Raw genomic sequence first — 23,735 nt, 5'->3', positions numbered from 1 at the left:
CAGGTTTCATAAAGGCGCGCGAATTGACCGGAGAAGAGTCGATGACGGATTAATATATATGAAGTAGCTGTTCATCTTGCACGTGTTATAATTATACAAACACGTGTACATCAGCTGAATTTTTACCCGATTATTACGAGTCGTTTGTAAAATTCCATTAATTTGAGGCAAATAACAGCATAAAAAATTGAATAAACATAGTAGCGAACAAAATTACTTCTAACAATTTGTCCCATCAATTGGCTATAAAACCATAAAGCAGCACACTGCCTTGACGCCAAGAACAGAAGAAAGAAGTATCCTAATTAAAGTCGTAGATCCTAATTAAAAAACGGGCGTACAATGCTTGCATCGAGGCCGAGAGAAAGACCACGCATAACATAAGAATCCCATGCTGTAGGAAGAGACGGAGCATTTAAATATATGGCGAACCGTCGCCTAGCCGAGCGGAACGAGTCACGAGCTGCTAATACGCTTTCGCTTCCTGCCATTAATTATCGTCGGCAGCTCGTAAAAGCGACGTCGAACAATATGCCAATGATTTTCTAGTAGGTATATACTCTCGCAGTATACCGAAGAGAAAGACAGAGACATCGATCCTCGAGTGCAGGAAGAATCGCGCATTAGTTACAGACCATTTTGCTACCAGGCGTGACGCGCACGCTTTTTGTGATCGTTAATTCGAGTTGTTGTCGCTCTCCCGCGCCCCCTTTTTTCACTTGCGTGCGTGTGTCGTCCCCGACTGTCTGAGATGACGGGGTTGCGGTGCTTTCCCCTCAACGATAGTCAGTACGTGTGTGTTTTAAAATCCAGAGTAGTCGCGAGAGCGCCAGCGTTCGTCAGCCACGTGGCCAGATAGGGGCGGCTTTTGATGCTTCAGATCGTCTCGACGTCGACGCTTTGGAACGGGATGTGTGCGCTGCACAGTCAGAGGTTCTATGCAGAGCCCTTTGCGCCCGATGAAAAAGGCTTCGACTCGCTGCCTCGTGGGCGATTTGTGACTGAGTGGCGTAATCTGAGGGTGGAGAGAGGATGTAATCCATGATGAAATAACAGCGTTCTTCAAAATTAATTACGTCTGTATAATTCTTTTGAACTTGGTTGGTTAAAATGAAAAATAGATCTATGCGGATTTTATTCAAATGAAGTGAACTGAAATTGGTCGAAAGTATACACCGGTTCCGTAAACAAAATGATAAATTTACAGAAGAAAGTGACAGTACAGTAAATAAACAGAAATGAGTTTGTGTATGTAATATAAAATACACATGGGTACATTATATGCCCTGTGCTGTTGCATCACACGAGTCGCGCGCGAAATTAACGTTTTGCTGCGTGTCAGTTGGCGCGCTTACCGCGCTCTAATGCATACGGAAGACTAAGGAGAGATTCTTCGCTTGAGAGATGGCAGGCTGACGTTTTGTTTTTCCGTTGCCTCCTTGCAAATTTGGGATTTTTTGTTATCTCTTTCCTTTTATTATGACTGGCAGTGTAGTTAATGAAACGTATGCTTCTTAAATGAACAAAGTGAACCACTATTAAAAAATGATGAAACCTGCTGCATCGTGAGTAAGGGAATTTATTAAAGTTGGTTCTAGAAGTCAATCTACGTCACTCCAAATATTCAAGTCATTCAATTTAAGTCATGTCTTTTGTCTCTTCTGCTTTTTCTCTCTTCTCTCTTCGCGCTAATGTGAAGGGAAAATGTACGCTCTTGGTTCATCCTATTTTCGCTTTTAGCTTTCCACTTGCTCAGATTGTGTTCTGAATGTCCAGAGTTCAACGCATATAGGCACTACTTAAAATAAGTACGAAAATACTTGAACGACATAAAATTGCAAGAAGAGTGATTTTCAAGTAACTTTTGACATTGTTGTCAGTACGTCCAATGCAATCAAAGAGATAAAAGCACAGAGATAAGGAACAAATCGTGTGCTCTTTGATCAACTTATCAGATTTTATCAGAAATGAAGAGTTGTCAATCTGTACATTTTATTTGAGTACACGACAAATGTAAGAAGAGGAGCGCTGTTTTCATGTGTAGATACTTTTATATTCAGAAGTTAATTTAAAAGGTGTTTTTAAATATGATTGACATCACGTGCTTGCTCATCGTTCTTGTCCTGATCAGTGTTTACTTATACTTAACAAAGAACTATAATTACTGGAAGAATCAAAATGTTCCATGTGCATCGTACGCCCTCCCAGGAATCGGACATGGATTATCGTTAATCTTGATTTGGGATAACTTGGCTATGTGGGTCACAAAACTCTATTAAAAAATGCAAAAACATAGTATGTACGGATGCTACTTCATACAAACACCAGCTTTAATCATTCGAGATCCGGAACTAATTAAGTGCGTGTTACTGAGTGATTTTGCGAATTTTCCAAACAACATGATAACTTTAAACGATCAATTGGATCCAGCTATGGCAAGAAATCCTTTTTTCGCTAAAGATGATATTTGGAAAGAATCCCGAATGGTACTGGGAAATAATTCTTCCGGTAAAATATTACGAAGTGTATCTAAGATTCTTTTTCAAGTATGTAAAAAATTTACATCTTTTGTGGATGAACACATTACTGAAAACAAGGGTTATGCTGAATTTGAATTAAAAGACTTTTTTGCAAGAATCATTGGAGAAATGGTAGCAAATTCAGCTTTTGGAATTGAGGGACAAAGTTTTTCCCGTAGCCCCAGCCCTCAAGCCTTTACCAATGTTGCCAAAGAAATTTTTGATCCGAAAAAAATAAACGGTATTGAAGAAGCTATACGGTTTTGTTTTCCAAAACTAGCTGATAAACTTGGTTTGAGAATGATACCAAAGGAAACAGACACTTATTTTAGGCAAACGACAAAAACCATTATTAAAGCACCTCTGCAGAGTAATGAGAGTAGAAGTGATTTTCTGCAATATATAATTGAAAGAATGTACAAAGAGATTAATGAAGACATGGCTATATCACAAGCAATATCGCTGTTCTTTGATGGTTATGAAACATCAAGTTCAGCACTTAGTTTTGTAATTTACCACCTCGCTGAAAATCCTGGTGTTCAAGAAAAACTGCGCAAGGAAGTTTTTACTGTTTTGAAGCGATTTGATAATAAAGTAACATATGAAGCGATAAAAATGATGCATTATCTAGAACAAGTTATCTATGAATCAATACGCCTCAACCCACCGTTAGGTGAATTCGTAAAAGTTTGCAATAAACAGATACAGTTAAAAGGCTATGATGGTTTACGATGCAATTTGAAACCTGGTGATTTGATTATAATTTCTGTTTTTGGACTTCATATGGATCATGAATTTTGGCCAAATCCTTCCAAATTTGATCCAGAAAGATTCAGCACAATTAACAAAGCAACAAGAAATAAATTCACATATTTAGGATTTGGAGAAGGTCCCAGAATGTATATTGGAAAAAGAATGGGATTAATGATAGTAAAAGCTGTTACTGCCATAATATTACAGCAATATTTTTTGGTACCATGTTCTAAAACAAGAGTCCCTTTACAAATGAACCCTAACACATTTGCATCGGTTGTAAGAGGCGGCTTATGGGCACGATTCAAATCGTTAAATACAAAAAACTACTAGTTTCACTGTATTTATATAAACTATCACTTATTAAGACTGTTTAATGTAATCACATATATTTTCCTAATGTTCTAATAAATAATAAAAACAAATACTATACATATTTATTTATTAAACTTTTTAATCAAGGGATACTCCAGCACTCCTCACATGAAACAAGATGCAAGCATTATTCAATTTATAATTGACCCTTTTTTATCATAACGTAATGATGCAAACTCAGCAACAAAATGATTTATACTCATTCTCAACTTTTGCAATACATCAGATGTTATTATTTTTTTAGGGATAAGGGATTTTTTAATTACAAATTTAAAGTTTACGTTAAATCTGTTTTTTATTTTAAATATATTATAAACAAGTTACTTTATCTTCAGGTAACAATAACCTCACATATTACGTATACTTCGTGTCAATGACCTTTCTCATATACAAGACGCACTTTATGTGCATACACAGTTCTCATTCGTTCGCGTGGTAATGAAGCAGCTACATCCAGGGTGCAAAAATTAATACACCCGTCGTCTTTGATATCCACTCACAATGCAGCATAAAAAGGAAACCGTACCTTTGAAATCTGCGTATGAACTTTGCGCTAGTTTCTCTGGGTTAACTGATCAATACTTTGAGGTTCTTCGTAGCGTATCCTATGTTTGTATTTTGCATACATGATAATATAAATTAAGTTCTTACGATTATGCATATAAAGTAATGAATTAAATACTAGCAAAAAAGTTCGTTTTGCTCGTTAAATATTAAAATATGTACACTCGAGAGGCAATATAACTTTATTTGACATAATAGTCTAGTAGAATTGATACCAGAACGAAGAAATCTGCATGCACGAATAAAAGAAAATAATTTTTTATCTCACTATCTTTTTGCGAATACGAGTATACATCAGTTTCCAGTTAGTAGAATCGTTGTATTTGCGGGTATCATTTCATATTATTATAAAATCAACCCTTCATTCGACTCCCACTTCTTCCTCTCTCACGCTAAGCTCCCAGGAGCTACGTAATATTTATTGCTGGTTTCCGTTCAATTAAGGGTTGGCTGGCACTACCACATTTGCAAACATGAGACAAGAGGGGTAAAGTTCGTGAATCGCTGAAGGCTGCTGGTAATACTTTTAAAAATTCTACAATCCGGTTAGGGGACAGGTACGGCTTTACAATTCAACATGACTTATGACAGCGAACACAGATATACATATCGTAAAAAAAGAGCAAGAGACTAATTTTGAAAATTATACAATACTAAAACAGCAATGGAAAAAATGAGTAGGCTTCAACTTTTCAATAACAAGAAAAACCGATTCTTATAAATAATTTACATTTTTTTGTAGTCATAAAATATCTCGAGTAACCAATCCATAAGAAGCAGAGTAAAAAATTGTGAAATTGTCTTCTTTGAAGATAATGAACTCAAAACATACTGTAATAATTAAAATGATATGATGTAAATTTACTAATCTTTTTAAACCGTTTATTACACAGTTTTAAACTTTGAATACTCTTTAATTACATTCATAAGTTTTATAACTTTTTTCCCACCCTTTATCTTTTTATTAATATTCAAATATAACAATAATTTAATGCGAAATTCAAAATGATTTGTTATTTTTAAATTTTTAATATATTTGAGCTTACGCATAGTTAAAACTTGATTTTTTTAATAGTACTATTGAATTACGTAACATTTTTAAATTATCATTTAAGACGACGGTAGCGCCCCGGTGGAAAGTTTTATCATACAGTTCTTACTATTTATATTTAAAATTAAGAGATAGTTAACATTATTTTAGATTAATACAACAATCCTTCAACAATATAGTCCTTATAAATGGTGTAAGTAACTAAAAATATTTTATCCAAGTAATTAATGTATTACGTAATCATTAAATTGAAAATTTATAAATATTTGGTTAAATAACAGAACAAATATTTTGTAGACCTTTTAAATATCTTTTTTTGACGCGAATAATATGGTCCCATGGTGTAATGGTTAGCACTCTGGACTTTGAATCCAGCGATCCGAGTTCAAATCTCGGTGGGACCTGCAAGCTTTTTTGCAAACAATAGTGATTTTTTATCTATACTTTACATAACTATCGGACAATGACATTCAAATTGTGAAAAACAACTGCAAAATATGTATATCAAATATAACTTAAGGCTTAAACTAGAATGCGTAGTGTGAAATAAAAGCATTTTATTAATTAAATAAATAAATCATAAATAATAATATTTTTTATGAAAATAACTAATGTGTAGTAATATTGTTTGAAGATACAATAAAAACTAATTATAGAAATAAAAGTTTACTTAAAGTGTCATAAATACGATTGTATATCATCATGTTGAAATCATGAAAAAGTATTCTGAATCACCTACTGACCGTAAGCTATTTTATTGTAGTGTAGCTTGATTTTCTTTATATTTTATATTTTACGATTACGACGGTGAAATGGACAAAGCCACTATTTACCTATTTATTTTCGAAAAAAGATGCAATTTTTTATTTTTGGATAAAAAACAATAACTTTTACGTCACCAAGCAGATGTACGTATTTAATTGTAATTTACGATTTCTCTTCTGATTCATTGCCTAGCAGCTCGCGAAATAATGGTGAAGCTACCAATTTATTTTCAAGCCGGCTGCCGATGATATCTCCGTAATGGGCACCTGAATTAAAAAGGATGAACGGATGCGAATCAGCAGTGCGGTTGCTCGTGCGAATGCAACAACCTATACGTGTGAGTAATAATTGATGTAACGTGTGCACGCTTTAAGCGCACCTTTGGCGACAGCAAAAGCCATTGCAAATTAACGATTATATCACTCATTCCGAACATGTAAGTTTAGAAGCAGCGATTTTCGTTTCAGATAAATCGCGCAATAAACTTTATACCCAAATTACACGGTAATTAGTGCTAGTGCATTCGCCACAATGGTGATTTCGTCGCGCTAATCTGATTTGTATGTCTAGCGAAATAAAAAAGATTGAAAATTCAGCATGCGTGTTGCCTTTACACAATAGAATCTGATCGAGTAGGATTCCATAAAAGCCTTATCGATGCAGTAAAATGGATTAAACACTGCACCTGTCAGTTTTTATTTTTTGTGTAATGCATCGATAAATTACATAAAATAATGAAACAAAAATGTTACATTAAGAGCAAAGGTCTATGGTTTTGAAATAAATCTTCATTTTTTATTTTATTTATTTATTTATTTAACTAGTACAAAAAGTAAGTTAATTTAGTTGCTTAAAAAGGGAAAGGTATTTTTGCTGAAAGTTTTTATCAATCTGGTTTGCAACCTCTGTAGCAGGCTTCTATGATTTTTATAAATACCTTCCCATGCTATAATGCCATAGATTGCAATACTGTGGAAAAGTGCATATTACATTTTCAACTATATTATAAGTTACTGCTCAGGGGTCCGTTTTATGGTCTTGGAAATTATCTTTACACGATTCTGATAACTAGCAACAATATGATGCACGATCGTTAAATTACCAGTACAAAAGACAAAGTGTGTCTACAAAAGTTGTACAAACAGTTTTTATGAAAGCCTTGTCTAATTTTTGTTTGAGGGACCATAAACATTTTAATTATGCATTTTTAAGCGCATCATCAAACTTTTTTACGACTTTCACCGTTACCGACGCTGATGATAAAACGGGCTCAATCGATGCGAGCGCACATTCTCTTGGGTTCTCCTTATTTACTTTTCGCGCGCATTTCCTGGCCATCAGGATGAGCGAATTTTTTACGATCGCGTCCGTTGCTGCTGTAGTCGTCGGCTATTGTATCGCAACTATTACCTGTACTGATATTTACCTGCGCGCGACACCGAATATGCATATTTTTTGCGCGGCTGAAAAGAGTATAACGATCGGAGGGTTCCGTAGATGAAAAAGCGATAGGAGCATCGTATTTCGCGCGTTTCTATGATGTGCGGACGCGTATGTACATATGCGCACGTGCGCCTGTATGTTTAACGAAGATAAACGGGCTTACGAGTCGCGAGAGCCATCAGCACATGAATAGGTATGGGAGCGATTCGATTTTTTTTTCGCTTGCGCGCAGGTTATATGTGCCGAGGCGCGCTTTTTTTTCCGCGGCGTTAACTTCTTTTTAATGCTCTGCTTTAACCGCTCGCAGTGCTCTACCGTACCAGCTTAACAAAGAATATTTTATGCTGGCTTTTTATGCTTCGACATTTTTTAGGATTGTCGGGAGTGCCTGTATATAATGGTCAAAATTTGTGAAAAAATTCGTCTGCATTATGCAATTGTCGCAATACCCAAATATTTTATACCCATACAGTGCACGATACTTGTGTTTTCTTCATCAACTTGAAATGCTATATTTAGTTAGACCCTTGGACAGTTTGAGATGATATCTTAGCCTCGAATTAAGGCTTCTACTTCATCTTCGGGCTTTATTATCAGCCATGGAAGTGCGTAGTTCAACAACCGACAGTCAATTAAGATATCGAGAAAATCGTAATTCCCGCCCTTGCATTAGCCGCACGCAAGTCATGAGCTCCTTATCTAACTCCCTGCCTCGTTTTCCACCGTAAACTCGGCTTGCATCTTCAACTCTCGTATAACGAGGGCGTGGGCTTCGCGCACGACATTTTCTCCTTCGATCGTTACCGGAAGTTCATCAAGATGTGACAACGCCACCATGAAACTCGGCGAGCGCGCTCGTAAAATACTTTCCCAATTTAAATTTGAGCAACCGAGACGATCTCTGCGCAGCTGGAGAGAGTAAGTTCACGCGCGTAACGAGCGGAACCCCGTGGTAACTCGAACCGACGATAAACTAGAGAAGCCGCACCGCATATATGTGTGTACTATAGTTGCAATACTGAGGTATATAAGAAGAACCTGCCCTCTAAATTTCAAATAGTCATATGTGCAAATATTATTTTTATGATTAGTTATTTATAATATTCGCAATTCGTTAATACGCATAACAGAATATGTTTGCTCCAAAATAAATTTCGATAGTACCTTGATAATTTATTCGAATGAAATTGAATAAAGGCATATTCTCTCTGTACAACAATTAATTTACGGCAATCGTCGTGACGAAGAATGTTTCATCTGACGCTTGTAAAAGACAAAGGATCACGAGTTTGCAAGTGGCACCCCTTTTCATCTTCTTTTTCCTAGATTCGTACGTGTACGTTAATCAAATCATGGTAATCGTGCGTCGACATAATGAAATTAAAAATTAACGTGATTTATCAAAGCACTGCTCATACGATGATTGTAGACAATGACAAAGGATTCTAAATTTTAAGTAGCACTCCATTCAGTCCTTTTTTCCTAGATATGGCTATCCTTTATGTTATGTTAATCAAATTACGGTAACAGCTGTAATGCGTTGAGATTAACTTAATGAAATTAAACATTTTCAGAATTCTTTCAAATAAATCTTTTGTTAGATTGAAGAGTATTCGCAACCACATTTGTTGAACATTATCGATTCATAACTCGTCAATCCAATTAGCGACTAGAGTCTTCACATATTTATCTTATCTTTTTTGATAAGATAAGCACGTTCGTTAGCTAACAATTGATTAGTTAGTACTCAGACGGCCCAAGTTTAAAGTCTGTCCGAAGTTCCATGCGTACTTGCAAGCTGCGTTCTTGTACACCTAACTTCCGCCGTTTCTATCTGGCTCTTTGTTGGCTTTCGCGTAAGAGGGTATAACTAACGTCGGATTCGCGGCCGTAAAGCTGGCGCGGCTCTTATCCAGAAAGCAGATAATACCTTCTCCCCCATCGCTGCGCTCTCCCGAGCGATCTACAAATTCAGTGGCATCGGAAACTCGATTGGATAACAAACATTTTATCGAGTTTCATTTTACGAATAGTGAAAGTACATTGCCTCTCGCGCAAGGGCTCGAGTCGGCATTAAACCTTAACAGCTCCTTCGACAATAAATAATATTATGCATACTTCTTTGGCTCACTCTAACGTATAATGCGGCGCTGCTCTGTGTATAGAGAGAGAGGCGCTGCAATTAAATAAAATGTGATACCGCTTCGAGTTATGACTCGAATCTTTATAGTTTATGACTCCACCCGCGTATATTCCTTAAATCCTGACATAAACCATTTCGCGTTTCGTATGTGTGCAGTGCGAGGGTATATAGCATACTGACGCTAGTCTCGTTTCTGTTAAACTCTTTCTATACAGTACACTGGCATGAGCGACAACGAAAATAAAATCTTTCTTCCTCGTCTCCTTCACTTGGCGACATTTTATTTTTATTTTTTTTCGAGGGTTGTTTACGGAGTATACATATATAGATTTTCATATTTTCTCGAGAGGGTATAAAAGACGGCTTTCAAAGAGCCTTCCGAGATGCTTTTTAATTGAGGGTAGCTTAGCTTTCACGGCTTTTTCATTACGCGATTCAAGTAAAACGTCTATAATTTGAATGGAATTTTTTCATGTTAACGGATAAGCGCACGTAAGTACTCTAAAAAAACGTTATTCGTCTGCATAATTTAGGGGTGTTTGGTTTGATAAGGACAACGAGTTTTTTATCTGTCTAGTCCACAGAAATAAAACTTTGCTGGGCTGGTACATCTTAGAGAACTATAGAAACTCTGATATATTACAAAGACCGTTACACAATTTGCATTGATGAATCCTCGATTCAAAGTAATTTTACTTTGAAAATAATGCGAGAAGAGAACGTTGTAATAATAAAACCAGCTTATCGTAAAGCCGAAAATAATTGAGCGTTAAAATAAACGAAATCCGATGAATCTTCATATTTCCCGATACAAACGCAGCGAACGAGCGTCTTGAGCCAATTTCCGTTTCATCGTAAAAGTCTGATATTTAAGATTTACGCTCCTCCCGGCAATTATAATGCGTTTTATTATCCTATTTTTACCTACGGCCTCGCGCACACTTTTTAACGTCGATCTCTCGCGCCCCTTCGTGTCGCGCGCATCGCATCGACACCGCGTGGACGGGGAAACCCTCGAACTTTACATCGTAAAAATGTTATTAGGACCACTCGTGCTTTCTTTCTTTCTCGTCCGTGAACAGCATGGCGTGTTTACCCTGGCTCGGTATGCCTCTCTACCTTTTCTCCCCGTAGGAGACCGTGGGTAAACTCCTTCGGCATTTTACTCTCTACTAAACAGGGAGACGTTTAAATAAGACGCGTAATTTTTTATGCGTCTAAAGTGCGTGCCGCTTTTAAACGGTAGCGTTCATAAAACGAATCGCTACTTATAAGTATGCGAGCCTTAGAAAGAACACATAATAATTTCTGACGACAAAAATGTAAATATAACAAAAATTATAATTATGGTACCACAAAACTCGATTTGATTTTACCTACAAATGCTATATGTAAGTGAGACCAGTCAGTGGCATTGTCCCTCATATAAGTTATCGTTTGTAAGCCGATACACCAAAGCTTTATCCTAAAATAACTATACTCGTAAAAATTGTTTGTCTAGGACTATGCGAACGCTATAGAGCTTTATCGCTAACGTAGGCATACATACCCTCGTACTCACGGATTTTCCTTCTCCGCATGTATTCAGTCTATATTGCACACCTATATAAGAAGACTATAGCAGGAAGTCGTAAGTCCGTCTAATGCAAGCGCAAGTAGTGTATAGGGGTGTCAGAGACCAAAGTTTTAATCTTCGTGACGAACGTGCACTAGCTGGCTTGTCTATGTGTGCCTGGGTATATATATATATATATATATATATATATATATATATATATATATATATATATATATATATAAGAGCCGCTTCAGGAAGACGAACAAGCCGGCGTCGCGACGCTGCTTCTTACTTCCTTTAGGTTTATTGCTAATTTCGCAGACGCCGTCGTTCCTCAACACTGGGCTATGCATAAATTAAGCAGCAAGTCGGAGAAGACAGAGTCATATTACGACAATAAGAACATTTTTTGTCAAACGCAAAGCTCCTTGGGATAATTACTTTTCGTGCTTTGTATGCTTGAAAACTTAACGCATTCGGTGCAATTATAAGTAATCGTGATGCTATTATGTTTGTCAGATCAATATTTATTGAAAGAACTCGCATGCAATATGAGACATTTAACATAGAAGCGACGTCGTACTCAAAATACTATTCTACATTTAAAATTATGAGACCGTTAAATTGTAAAAGGGAGAAATTTTACTGCAGGGCTAAACAAATTAAAAGTGCTGTATTTTATAGCTCCAGTGCAATAAAACTATAAAGGTGCAGTAAAAATAAAATTTGAATACCAAATGTCGATTCACGCTGATTAGGAGGTTTGATCTACTAATACTGATTTAAGGGGTTGCCAGATTGCTCACTCTTCCCCTCGTGTTACATCACGTCACTCGTTTAATTACGGTAGTAAACTCCAAATCTCCAATCGTGTTAACTCTTGATAAAGTTTCTTAATCTCGCAAGATTCGCCACAGCTTGCTGACATTTGCCAGTGCGTTAAACCTTCTACAGTCGTACTACTATTTATAAAAAGACATAAACAACTTTGTTGTTCAGAAATATTTTAAAAATAATTTCAATGCTAGGTTTAAAATTTAATCTTAATAATATAACAAAACTTCATCCTAAAAACATAGTACTTCACAGGCCTTGACATTATTGGTGTGAAATAAAATAAAATATTATTGCAATCGACTTTTATATGAATATCGTACGTTTATTATTGAATTCAAGTAAATATCTAAAGCGGAATAAATTAAGAATGGTTACACGCTGGTGCCGGTAAAACAGGAATCTGCTCACGCTCCACATTGCTGCGTGTCTTTCTATAAACGTGCTATTTAAAAAACGAAGACTATATTGCTATAGAAAAGTATGTTCTATAAAACAACAAACGCAGTAATTTCCCGTCATAGTCGTAAAATAAATTTCAAGCCCCGTGATCACGCTGAGTAATTTCTCATTAAGTCGCACAGTAACATCATACATACACTCTTAGCTTTCAAACTCGCTCGGCAGTGGTAATTCGGCGATCGGATGTAATTAAGCTGAGGGGATTTCGAGAGCTTTGTCTTTCGCGCGGCTTTTAATGACTCTGTATAAAAATAGCTTAAACTCTAAAGCCACTGCTCGCGGGGGAGGCGCGTACCACCTTTACGATGTAGTCGTCGCAGTATAGCGCGATTCGTTCAGCCGAGGCGATGGACTAGGAGTAAAGTAAAGAGACAGGGGGCTCGAGGAGAAGCCATAACTTTATAGTTTTATGTAAACTGTATCGAGTCGTGAAAATACGGGGGACTATGGGCTTTTAATGATGATTGGCGAGCGCCGGAGCTTTCGGATATATATGCAAGCAGAATTCCTAAGGTATACCTATATAAGCTTTCATGCGTTCCAGTCAGCCTTGACATGCAATTCTTTGCTTGGCTGATTCTATAGTATAGTATGGCCCGTAGGCTACCCCTCATCGTAAAGGAAGTAGCCCATCTTCCGTTGATACTGACGGACCTCCGGAAGTTAGAGTGCTCCGGCAGAGTATATGTGCGACTATCAAGGGCGTTCGCCACACTTTTATGCATTAAAATTATGCGATGCTTAAAAATTCCAAAATTCAGATTTTTATGAGCGATCGTTTAATATGTTTTATCGTATGAACGCGCAATAGGTCTGATGCCTTTATGGCTATTTTATAACCAGCCATCTCATTTTTACGATTACGTGTCTTTTTATGTTAAATTGAGTTGATAAATTATTCGAATGCGCCATATGACAGGGGATCTCGTATTTGTTAGGTAAATATTTTAATACTATTTTATCAATTTCCTTTAGTTCATTCCAGCATATAATCTTTAAATTTAGTATTTGATTGAGTATTTACAACTATTTGGTCGTTTATATACATTTATATCAAGATTTACGTTAAGTTTTGGGACCAAAAAAAATGACCTACTTAAAAATATGGCAGTGAAAGGTTTACGGGACTCGGCAAAGTTTAAATATGCGTTTGAGCGCTGCACTGTCACAAGCCTTCGATAGCTCAGTTGGTAGAGCGGTGGACTGTAGTTGGTATGATTCAAGACGGAAATCCATAGGTCGCTGGTTCAAATCCGGCTCGAAGGAATACTTTTTTTTTATCGCGAAATTAGAAACTTTTTAAATTCAAAATTACAACCGTCACTATTTTTGTTAAAAATGTAACAACAATTAATTTGTTTAAATAATTATTTTAAAAATATAATGCAATGGGTACTAACTTTAACCATCTTAATGAAAATCTTATTTTTATTAAGGAATCAGTTTGGTTTAAAAGTTACATTATAGATTAATTGTTTATTAGTGTATATTACTGGCAAATAAATAAATAATTTTTTGCTTCTGCAATATTGATCAGATAAAAAGAGATTTCCGACTACGTATTTATTTTGTGATGCATTACTAATTTATTACTGTTATTATTTGTTTATAAATAATTAAAAAAAGCTTTTTGTCAGATGTTTTTTCAATAAAATGCTTATTTACTATTTTCTAAATTATAATTTAAAAAAATATTAATATTAAACTAAACAATTTTTTTTGATTAACAAAAACCTTAATCCTCTTTAAAACTGATTTAATTTTCCTGACAGCTGTTTATCTTATCTCGTATATAGCACGCAAGCCGTAGCTTGCGTAGGCAGCATTGTGAAAAGAGCGACACGTGATTTCAAGCGTATCAAATTTTGTGAATCATCTATAGCACAAGAGCGCGGCATCCCACCAGTATCAGCATATAAGCGAGCTAGAGATGAAGATACAGAATCTAAAAACGATCCAACAATGGCACTTGTTCGTCAATCCCCGCTAGCGCGGCGCCTGTCATTCGCGGTGCTCAGTATACTCGCCAAGCGTAACGCGACACGCCGACTATATATACACCTAGGTCTCTGCGTATATATTTGTTTCGATTCCATTTTGCGAGGGTCCCGCGCTGTCAGTCAAAGACCAACCAAGCGTAAGAAGCGCTATAGCGGCAGCCAAGCTCTCCATTGTCATGCGCGCAATAATAATGCGAAAAGCACGCGAAACGCAGAGAATCCTGCAGGCGTCGGCCGTCAATTCCGCAACCAACAGCCAAAGAATACGGAGGATGGGAGAAACTTGGAAATTAATTTGAGTGGTTTCTCGTATATCTGCGTATGTGTGTGCGTCTGTGGCGGTGGTCACGCTACGCTCGTTTCTGATTAATTGCTGTTTCGATTGTCGCCGCACGAGACCTTTTTCTCTCTAGCTAGCTCTCGTGTCTACGATCACGAGACATCTGGAATTTTACTCGACAAAAGAAAGAATTCGAGCAGTGCACGGGATTGGACATTGACTACGCACCGAAGCGTGAAATCTCTTATTAAATGTTGCAACGACGCCGCGAAGTTTTCCCTATAGCCTGGTGGCTGCTCGTGTGTCGCCACGACGCCTGTATTACAGATGTCCGGCTATGCGAGCTCGTCGAACTGTGCGATCCGACGTGCTAACTGATTGTGTAATCTTTTCAGCTCTTTTTTCTCAATCAAAACGTTTTAATAAACTGATATTTTCTTGAGGAATTTAAACGTTTTCATTATCTACTAAACGCATAAATTGTACCTATAAATCAAAGATGACCCTGGCAATTTTTGTTTAGTACGTAATGACCGATAAGAGAAAGTTTGGAAAAATGTTAAGAGACTCTTGTTTCCATCGCGGTGAGAGTGCATATCATTAATTTGGATACAAAATATCCGCGCGCGATAATTTAAATTTCACCATATATTGCTTTCACTGCGGCGCGATATAAATTCATTTTCTTGTTATGATTTCGCTTGTAATTTTTAAGTAAAAAGTGATGATCTTACGGTCGCTATATAAAAAATCGAATCCTCATTCGCATGAAAATAAAATACTACACGAGCCGTATACGAGGAACGAAGGATAACTCTCGAGCATATATTTGCATTCGCTGTTGCGAGCAATAATTCACGAAGCATGAAAAATTTCAGCGCGCGCTTGCGCCGCTAACATCGAAGAATCACGCATTACATCAAATTTATTGCAGCCCGCGCAATTGCTCGCGTGTACATTTGCGCGGAACGGCCTCTCTTTCATTACCACAGAGGCGAACACACACCGCGCAATATTTTTCAGCCCCAAGATGCAATTGCTCGGAACTCGGGATTTTGCGCCTTTCCTCGGCGCAGAGCCAAAGTCAAGCCGGAAATTCTTTCGCGAGGCGGCCGCGATTACATCTTTACGGTTTTATAACAGTCGTCGCACGCCCGTTTATAACGCGGGGGATTCAATCCTGCTTACGCCATGTAGTCGCGCAGAGTCGAGCGGGAAAAAGCGTGGAAGTATTTTTCTTTTCGCCACTCGAGCGCGGGTGATCGTTTGTCGCTGTGCAGCGGGAAATTTGTTTTGTCGCGGTTCAGAGAGTGCGCGTATACGTAAATGTGTGGCGCTTATTTCATGCCTCGAGTGACGCCGAAATCGGGTCTTTGACTTGCAGATTACTCGCGCGCGGGAAACGACCGAAAACAGGAGCACATTCTTTGGAAGGTTGCCTTTCAGTTTTACGCGCTCGAGAGAAAGCGCTTGTTTTGTTGTGCTTTGCCATATGTGATGCTGTATAAAAAGAACTGTATGATTATGTGATACGATTCGTGATTATTTAACGTAGATTGATGATGAGCGACCGTCAGAAAGATACAGCGATCGACTCGCAGTCGTCGCGAATGAAATTTCATTATCACAGGAGGGTAAAATTAGGGTAGAAAGATAGATGACAATTGATCGGATTCTCGCGAGACAAGCCGCACAGACAGGGTGCTCAGAAACGGACAGCGCTTATCTCTATAGATATAGACATTTCAGGTTGTCGGGGAATAGAGAGAGAGAGAGAGAGAGAGAGAGAGAGAGAGAGAAATCGTAATCGATTTCCCGTGAACTCAGCCGTAAGTCGCCCTGCAGTCAGTATGACAAGAAATTCTCCTCGGCAAAGGCGCCAGCGAAGCGAGAAATTACTCATCGTTCTGATTGAGGTTAATTAATTAGATAATTAAGTCTCCGCAACAGCGAAGCAGCGAACCTCTGCATCCTTGTACTCTTTATTTCTCCCTCTCTTCGTGCTCTTGCTTATGAGCTACTCGCGCAGTCTTTCTTCCTCGTTCGGAGCTGATGTTAACAAACGTTAGCACGTCGATTGTGCAGCTTATTCCAGGTGGAAGACTGAAACTTTAATTGGAGCATTTTGCCTTTTCCAAAGTCCCGCACTGCAGCTTGCGTAAGCGAATAATTTGGTTTTCACTCTAATCTTTTTCTTCTTCACGTTTTCTTCTCGCTTTCTTATTATAACCTTTGACTCGCGCTCTTTCCAAGTACGTGTCTTTCATTTAGCTCTTTCCACATTCCGCTAACGATCTTGTTCTTGGTCTTTTAGCTCCTTAAGAGACTCCGCGACCGGTGGGTACACACATTTTGTCGTGTCGCCTCCAAGTTCGACTTTTGCTTTATCTTATTACGGTCTCTTTGTCGCGCTCGTTTGCCTTTTTCCTTCTTGATCCCCCCTCCTCATTTTTCTCTCGTAGCTCACACATTTTCGTCGCCTCCTCTACCTCCTCTCTTTTATTTGCTGCAGCAACCACCACCAAGCGAGCTTTTCGGCGGGCGAGTTCGTTATATAAAAATGCCTCTCGTTACCGCTCCCTTCCAGCTTCTCTCATTAATTTGCTCCTCTCTCAGAAAGCGCATTGACACGGCAAAGCGAGCCTTGGGCTCACGCAGGCTTAAACCGGGATCTCATTATCTTCACACGATGCTCGCGGAAGCTTGAAAGACCCTCGGACGATCACCTACCGCAGCAGCAGCAAGCTCCCGCTGTATCTACTCGCTCTCTCCCGCATGAATATTCATGCGAATATCGCGATTATCTCTTTTAGACGCACAGCAGCGCACCTTGCGCTGTGTGCGAACGTATAGCACACAGGCTCTCGCTGAAATTCGTAATTACTTATGTTTCGGAGGAAATTGTTGAGGCTCTGCTGCCGACGACGATCCGCAAGCACAGGAACTTCTTAGTGTGCGGATAGCTACGAGACTTCTGTGCCTTGTGGCGACACGTCGTCAGTGAATATTCTATTAGTTTCGATGGTGTTGCGTGGCTTTTTTCATTTTCCAACGTTGAAAAGTTTTTGATTTTTTAAAAAGTATAAGATTTATTAAAAAGTAATAGATATAGCCACCTTCGCTGTAAATCAAGCCTGCCTTATTTCTCCAACACCCCGAAATAATAATGTGACAATGAAAAGCAGCTGTCTTCACCGCGCTTTGAAGTGGTATTCAAATATGCCGATCGAAATTTAATCCCTAAACATAACTCCGAAAACTAAATACAACGAAATTCGCGTCCCTATAGTTCCCCACTCTTCTATCCCTGGTAACTCATTTCTAAATGTTCGTTCCCCTTCTTTGTGAGATAGAGAAAAAGGTTCGTGCGCTCGGCTTTCCAATCCGGCAAAACACTGCTCCACCTTTTTTCGCGTTCGAGCGTCAGCCCCGACTCTTCTGTTTCAGTAGATATGTGCGTCTGACATATCTGACGCGTCAAGTGGCCTTTTAGTTCGCGCGCGGCCCGCTGCTTCTCTCGTTTTCGCGCCGCTTGTATTTATGAGATGAAGGGGTCGCTCGCTGTTTTACATAAACACGAGCTGATGTGTCGCCAACGGAGAAATGGGGGAACGAGAAACTATACAGGAATAGAAAAGACGGAGGAAGAGGTATTTATTTTTGTCGTGTGAATCGTTTGTAGTGAATTATTTAGAGATTTACGATGGCGGAGGCAGAATTTCTTCTGATACTTTCTTATACTGAAGAGTATTCGATGATAACGTATCCTGTATATTGGTGTCTCAAAGATTGTTCTAACAATTATTGCTTAATTGCTTGGAAATTAACACTCGATACTTCTGATGAATTCAATTACAAAGATAGACATAGAGACCAAGATAGAGGGTGAAAGCCACCGGAATACTGTATAGATAGACGCAGCGGTCGAAATGGAAATGAGGAGGCGACGAAACGTACACAAGCAGATTCCGCTAAGTGATCCGGCTGCAAGTGGGCTGGAAATGTTTTTACAGTTGATTCGCTGTTTGCTTTGCGTAAATGTATCATATCCCTCTCCCTCTCGTGCGTCTATCTCTGTCGTCGCTCAGCCAGCGGTTATTTCGACGTCGAGCGTTGGAGCTTATAAGCTCTGTTTAACCCTGGCCCGGGGTCTGTTTAGCTAACTTCATGTTTAGTTAGTCAACCCTGCCCGCGAGGCGTCATGGGAAACGACAAGTGGCCCACAGCGCCACTGCGCCCGCTCTCTTCGCTTTGTGCTCTTTCTCGCTCGGCTGTCTGTCTATACTCTTTCACGGCTGCATGGAGAGCAGAGCGCGAATGTGCTGAACGTGCAAATCCCGTCATTATCAAATTTGTCTTTCGAGCGCTCAAAGAGAGAAACGTGACTGCGGTACGATCTGGCAGAATAAATATAGGCGGATTTTTATTAAGCGGCGTTTGTTTTAAAGATACATGCAAGCGCGCGGAGGGTGGAGAGTATTCTATTATCCGGTGCGGACTTTGCTTTAATATGATTTTTTAATTAAAATACTGTTTGACCAAGCCGAAATTTATTCCAGTAAATAGCAGTTGTACAACAAAGCTTCGCAAATCCAATGAATTATACTATCGCCAACGATTATAAATCTGAACAATGTGAAACAGTGAATTAGAAAACGATGACGAGTGTTTTGACAAATATATTGGAGAGGCTATTCCAACAGATTTAAAAAGAGATAATCTCTCAATTATTATAATATTGTTGTCGTTGTATTCATAGTGGGGTGAGAGTCTTTAGATGAACATAAGTTATCCTCCCTCATACATTAACTTGCTGTATTAGCGTTTGATTAAATAAACACGGATTAGCACATGAAAGAGCCGAAGCCGATCGATAATGTCAGCGCTTGTATATACAGGCACACACAGCTGTGTTTGCGGATGCGCAGACTCGTCGTCCAAGTAGAAACTATGACGCTCATTCGATAGCCATCCCATTAGACTGCCAATTACTCTGCATTAACAATGAGCTTACTAATTACTTAGCTCTGATATTGCCGTTTCCCAACTCTACTACTATTGCACGTTCAATCCAAGAAATTCAGAAGTAACAGTTATTTGATTTAGATTATCTTTTTTTACTTACTATGCGAAATTTTTCTTGTCCTTGCTAGCTCTACTAGTAACTTGCCTATTATGCTACCCGAAATTCACTTACATTTACGATAGCGCGCATAAAACAAACAATCCAGACGTGGACATTAAAAATCCAATTCCACCTATACTATAGTTTCCATATTGCGCTCATGGCCTGAGACGAGAGACACATAACAGGCGCCCATTCTGCCTGTCTATCTAAGGCATTTCATCATTTAATACAAAAGCCATAGAGCCTGCGCGGCTTTACGGTGGCCGTTGACCGTCTTGTTCTCGTCTCGCGGAAATTTCGAACACCACGCGCGCAGAAGCGAATTATACGTACCATCTCAGCTGTGCATAAATGGCCCGAAGCTCGAGTTTATACATAACACCGCCCGGTGTCCTCATTCTCTCTGTCGCTCGTCTCTGAAGAGAAATTATATACCTCGAAAGCAGCGACTTATCGCGACGTCTTGCGGATATCAGGCGCATACACGTGAGATCTCGAGCTATACGCGCGGCACTCGAGATTAAGCATCGTAAAATTATAAAGTTCAGCGCTAAAGCTGTCGCGACTGGCGCGCCATTCGCACGTTCGTAATATAACCTGGCGACCCCCGGCGAATTGCTTTACGAGCGGCAATCGCCTTGAGGCGCGTACACTGCTCTCCACATCATATAGATCTTGTGATGCTCTCTCTTCGTTTCATCCAAGCCGCATTCGCGCGTATATGGCTTGGGAGTGTGCGAGAATTCTTAAAATTTGTGAATAGGATATGGCAATGTGAAACAGTAAAACGTAGTCGCCCATACTTTCTTTTGATATCCGACTTCCGCGTCGCTATTTTTAATTCTTATTAAATCGGTGTATGAAACTGCATTTTTTGGCGTTTAGTAATTTAGTTATCGGATTTATTTGATGATAAAATCATGATTTTTTTTAACCACTGAGAGTGAGTACAAGGAAACTTGACGAGCAAAGAAAAATTGCGCGCAATCAGGCGCAGAATAGGCATTAAAAATTTAACGCCTTAGGGATAGGTAGGCAGCCAAGATAAAGTATATATACCTGGAGCGAGCTTGCCGCTAGCACGTCATGAACTCGTCGCTCACGCGTCATTAGTAAGCGCTGCGTCGTTTGTCGTTTTGCCGTCTCGCACCCCTTTCGACGCTCTGCCTCACACTCATCTGTCGCTTACGACTAGGCCTTGTCGCGGCTTCGTTTCCTTTGATTACGTCACTGGCGTCGGGATTTATGCTTATGTAAAGATCGAGTGCTAATTGTATGAGTTTCCTTGCACAGCTTCAGGATAAAGAATTTTTTTCTTCAGATATTTTTTCTTGTTCATCGCGCCGATTTGTCTACTGAAAAAACTTTGAAATTTCTGGTCCAAGATTTTAAACTGTTCATAATTGCGTGCGTTATAGAACGTGTCCAGCTTCGATCTTCACAAATGTTCATATTGGTTATCGTTTGTTTTTCCGCATCAATGTTCACGTCGCTTAAAAATTTACCGTCTGTACTTTACAAACTTCCTACAATTTTATTTACAATGTTCAACACAATTATTCGTGAATTTTTGGCGTCTTTTTAACACTTTTTTATACTGATGGATTACATCCGCAAACATGTTTCCTCATCGGCAGCACTATTTCAACCGGTTAACCAAATCTTACCCGCTCCTGAGACTCATCGACGTTTACGATAGAGAGGTAAATGCTTAGGTTATATTTTATTCGCCACATATTGTGCAACTAACTACAAGATTACGAACAAGCATCTCCGTATGGCGTAATATTTACAAGAACAAAACGTTTGTCTTGTTTCAGTCCTTTATTCGCGAATATGTCTTGGACAACGTGTTCGTTTGTATCTTCATGTACATACTCTTTTACTTTGCCATCTGGTACGCTCACAAGGTAAGCCACTTCACTTTTACTTATTACTACCCGTGCCCTTACATTTCACGTGCTTTTAGGTTATCAAGCGGATAGAAAAGAAAAATCGAGAAATGCTGGCGACAGTAGAAAGGAATAGATCAGTGAGTTGGACACTTCATTAGTTGCAAAGATATATTGAATTTGATTGCAAATACTCGATTGTGATTTTGTCTATATAGAGGTTAGACGATATCATAGCACTGAAAAATAAACGCGCAGAGTATGAAGAAGTCGTCATCAAAGCGGTCAGTCATAACCTCTAAATATAATTTCACGTATAAGAATTTAAGATTCACAAGTAATAAAGTTATGTATTTAATTCAGAAAGGCGATCAAAAAATAACAACAAAGCAGCTGGATTTGGAGGTCAAATACTTTTTAATACCGATGCTTGGTTTTCAGGTAGAGTTCAGTCTTTTAATATAAGTTTGTCTTGCAGATGCGACGATTAAGTTCGGAACTAGTGTCTACAATGAGCAAGTTAAACGAGTTAGAGAAATTTTTGACGAAGGTAAAGACATAATTTTATTCAAAATCAATGGATTAGCGAGTCTTCTGCGTCTATCAGTAATATTTTATTAAATGTTAGATGATTTTCAGTGGAAATTTTGGAAGAATTGTACCGAGCGATCGACTAAGAAAGTTGCGACGTTCGAGGGCGAACAATCAGAAGGATACGAAGATTCGGAGAACGCATTCGAAGACATTAAGGTTAAAAACACTCTTTCACTTTTATCGTACATTCTCATTAACTAAGTAAATCATACACACTGCTCTCATCAATTGCTGCAGTGAATTATTATGGTGAATGTCCCAGATTCTCTTTTAAAATACATTTTCGATTTAGGTACTCGAGCCGTCGTTCCCGCCGCCGATGCCGCCCGAGCCGCCACCGCGCAAGTTCGGGGTCTTTGCGCGACCACCCGCGGTTGCAGCCTCCTCCGTTACGAACCCGTCCACGAAAATCGGATTCAAGTAACAGAGCCTCTGCAGAAACTTCCTCATCCACTGAATCGTCTTGCCGAGGTATGTTTAATTCGCCTCGTAGAAGCCTGAATAGATACAGCTAATTCATTACATACGGCGCGTCATTAAGTAATTGAATATCAGTCTACGCTCTTCCTTGTCAAGTAGATTTCATGTTAATTGGATGGTACATTGTTCATTCATCGCGTACGCATCTGAGTTATGATTAGTAAATTTGCAAAAAAAAAAAAAAAAAAACGAATGAAAATATTTCAACTGCTTTGTAAATTGCAGTTTCCAATACATTCATGATGAAATATCACATGGAGCAAGGTGATCGAAAACAGAATCATTCGAGCAGGTACTCATCAAGGAAGTCGGCACCTTTCGATGCTGTTAAAAAATTACCTTCTGAAATTTACGGTCCAAGCGCACCTTTCACAAGGCCTATCATAAATATCAGTCCCATTGTCAATCGCGTTTAAATTGTCTTTCTGATTCTGCAAAAGTGAGTTTTTTTTTGCAAAATAAAATCTTAAAATTATTCTTATCAATTAATTCATCAATTTTAATGAAACAAAGCGTTTTTAAAGTAAACTTTACAATGGCTACGCATTATAAATCCATCAGATTGCATGCAAGTGTCGCTGAATTCAATTTGCATTCGTTGAACTAGCATGAGAAATATCTAGAACGGCACGAATATTTTGTCAAAGTAGTCATCCTAACTTGATTAAAGATTCAATTCGATCCACGATACAAGCTGAGGAAATGGAAAGTAAACCGCTACTATGTAACAGACATCGAATATATTATGTAATCGAATTTTAGATTTACCCAGGCGGATATTACGTTCGTCAAAATACCGCTTTTTATGCTAGAGAAAAAAACTTGAAACCGCCTCCGGCAGAAAGATTATCACGACGTATTAATGAGTCTAGTGTGTTTCATAATTTTAGAACG

General features: G+C 38.6%; 2 protein-coding genes, 1 long non-coding RNA gene and 2 other non-coding genes across 8 annotated transcripts in view; 4 read left to right on the top strand and 1 right to left on the bottom strand.

Annotated features, from left to right (window-relative positions):
* LOC116417627 overlaps nucleotides 1-23,735 on the bottom strand; it is a 166,179-nt gene that overhangs the window by 36,336 nt on the left and 106,108 nt on the right. The window lies entirely within an intron of this gene.
* Nucleotides 1,630-3,706, top strand: LOC100123479 (cytochrome P450 6a2). Its single transcript, XM_016989508.3, has one exon. It carries the CDS (start codon nucleotides 2,283-2,285, stop codon nucleotides 3,603-3,605), a length of 1,323 nt encoding a protein of 440 aa, XP_016844997.1. The 5' UTR covers nucleotides 1,630-2,282; the 3' UTR covers nucleotides 3,606-3,706.
* TRNAQ-UUG lies at nucleotides 5,595-5,666 on the top strand. Its single transcript has one exon. It is a non-coding gene; the product is annotated as a tRNA-Gln (tRNA).
* Nucleotides 13,640-13,733, top strand: TRNAY-GUA. Its single transcript has 2 exons — nucleotides 13,640-13,676; nucleotides 13,698-13,733. It is a non-coding gene; the product is annotated as a tRNA-Tyr (tRNA).
* On the top strand, nucleotides 16,743-23,330 carry LOC100679844. Of its 4 annotated transcripts, none has more exons than XM_032600616.1 (9): nucleotides 16,743-16,905; nucleotides 21,696-21,785; nucleotides 21,845-21,907; nucleotides 21,986-22,051; nucleotides 22,131-22,172; nucleotides 22,246-22,317; nucleotides 22,407-22,517; nucleotides 22,654-22,832; nucleotides 23,067-23,330. In XM_032600616.1, the coding sequence occupies exons 2-8, from the start codon at nucleotides 21,744-21,746 to the stop codon at nucleotides 22,783-22,785; spliced, it is 528 nt and encodes a 175-aa protein (XP_032456507.1). In that variant the 5' UTR covers nucleotides 16,743-16,905; nucleotides 21,696-21,743; the 3' UTR covers nucleotides 22,786-22,832; nucleotides 23,067-23,330. The 4 variants fall into 4 exon arrangements, with proteins under 4 accessions (XP_032456507.1, XP_031787534.1, XP_003424531.2 ...); XM_031931674.1 differs by having other exon boundaries at nucleotides 16,773-16,905; nucleotides 22,396-22,517; XM_003424483.4 differs by lacking the exon at nucleotides 16,743-16,905 and adding an exon at nucleotides 21,323-21,578 and having other exon boundaries at nucleotides 22,396-22,517.

Source organism: Nasonia vitripennis, chromosome 5 (genome assembly GCF_009193385.2).
Source record: "Nasonia vitripennis strain AsymCx chromosome 5, Nvit_psr_1.1, whole genome shotgun sequence".
NCBI lineage: Eukaryota > Metazoa > Arthropoda > Insecta > Hymenoptera > Pteromalidae > Nasonia > Nasonia vitripennis.
The sequence above is the reverse complement of the archived record's forward strand: the minus strand, read 5'-3'. Positions and strand labels throughout refer to the sequence as shown.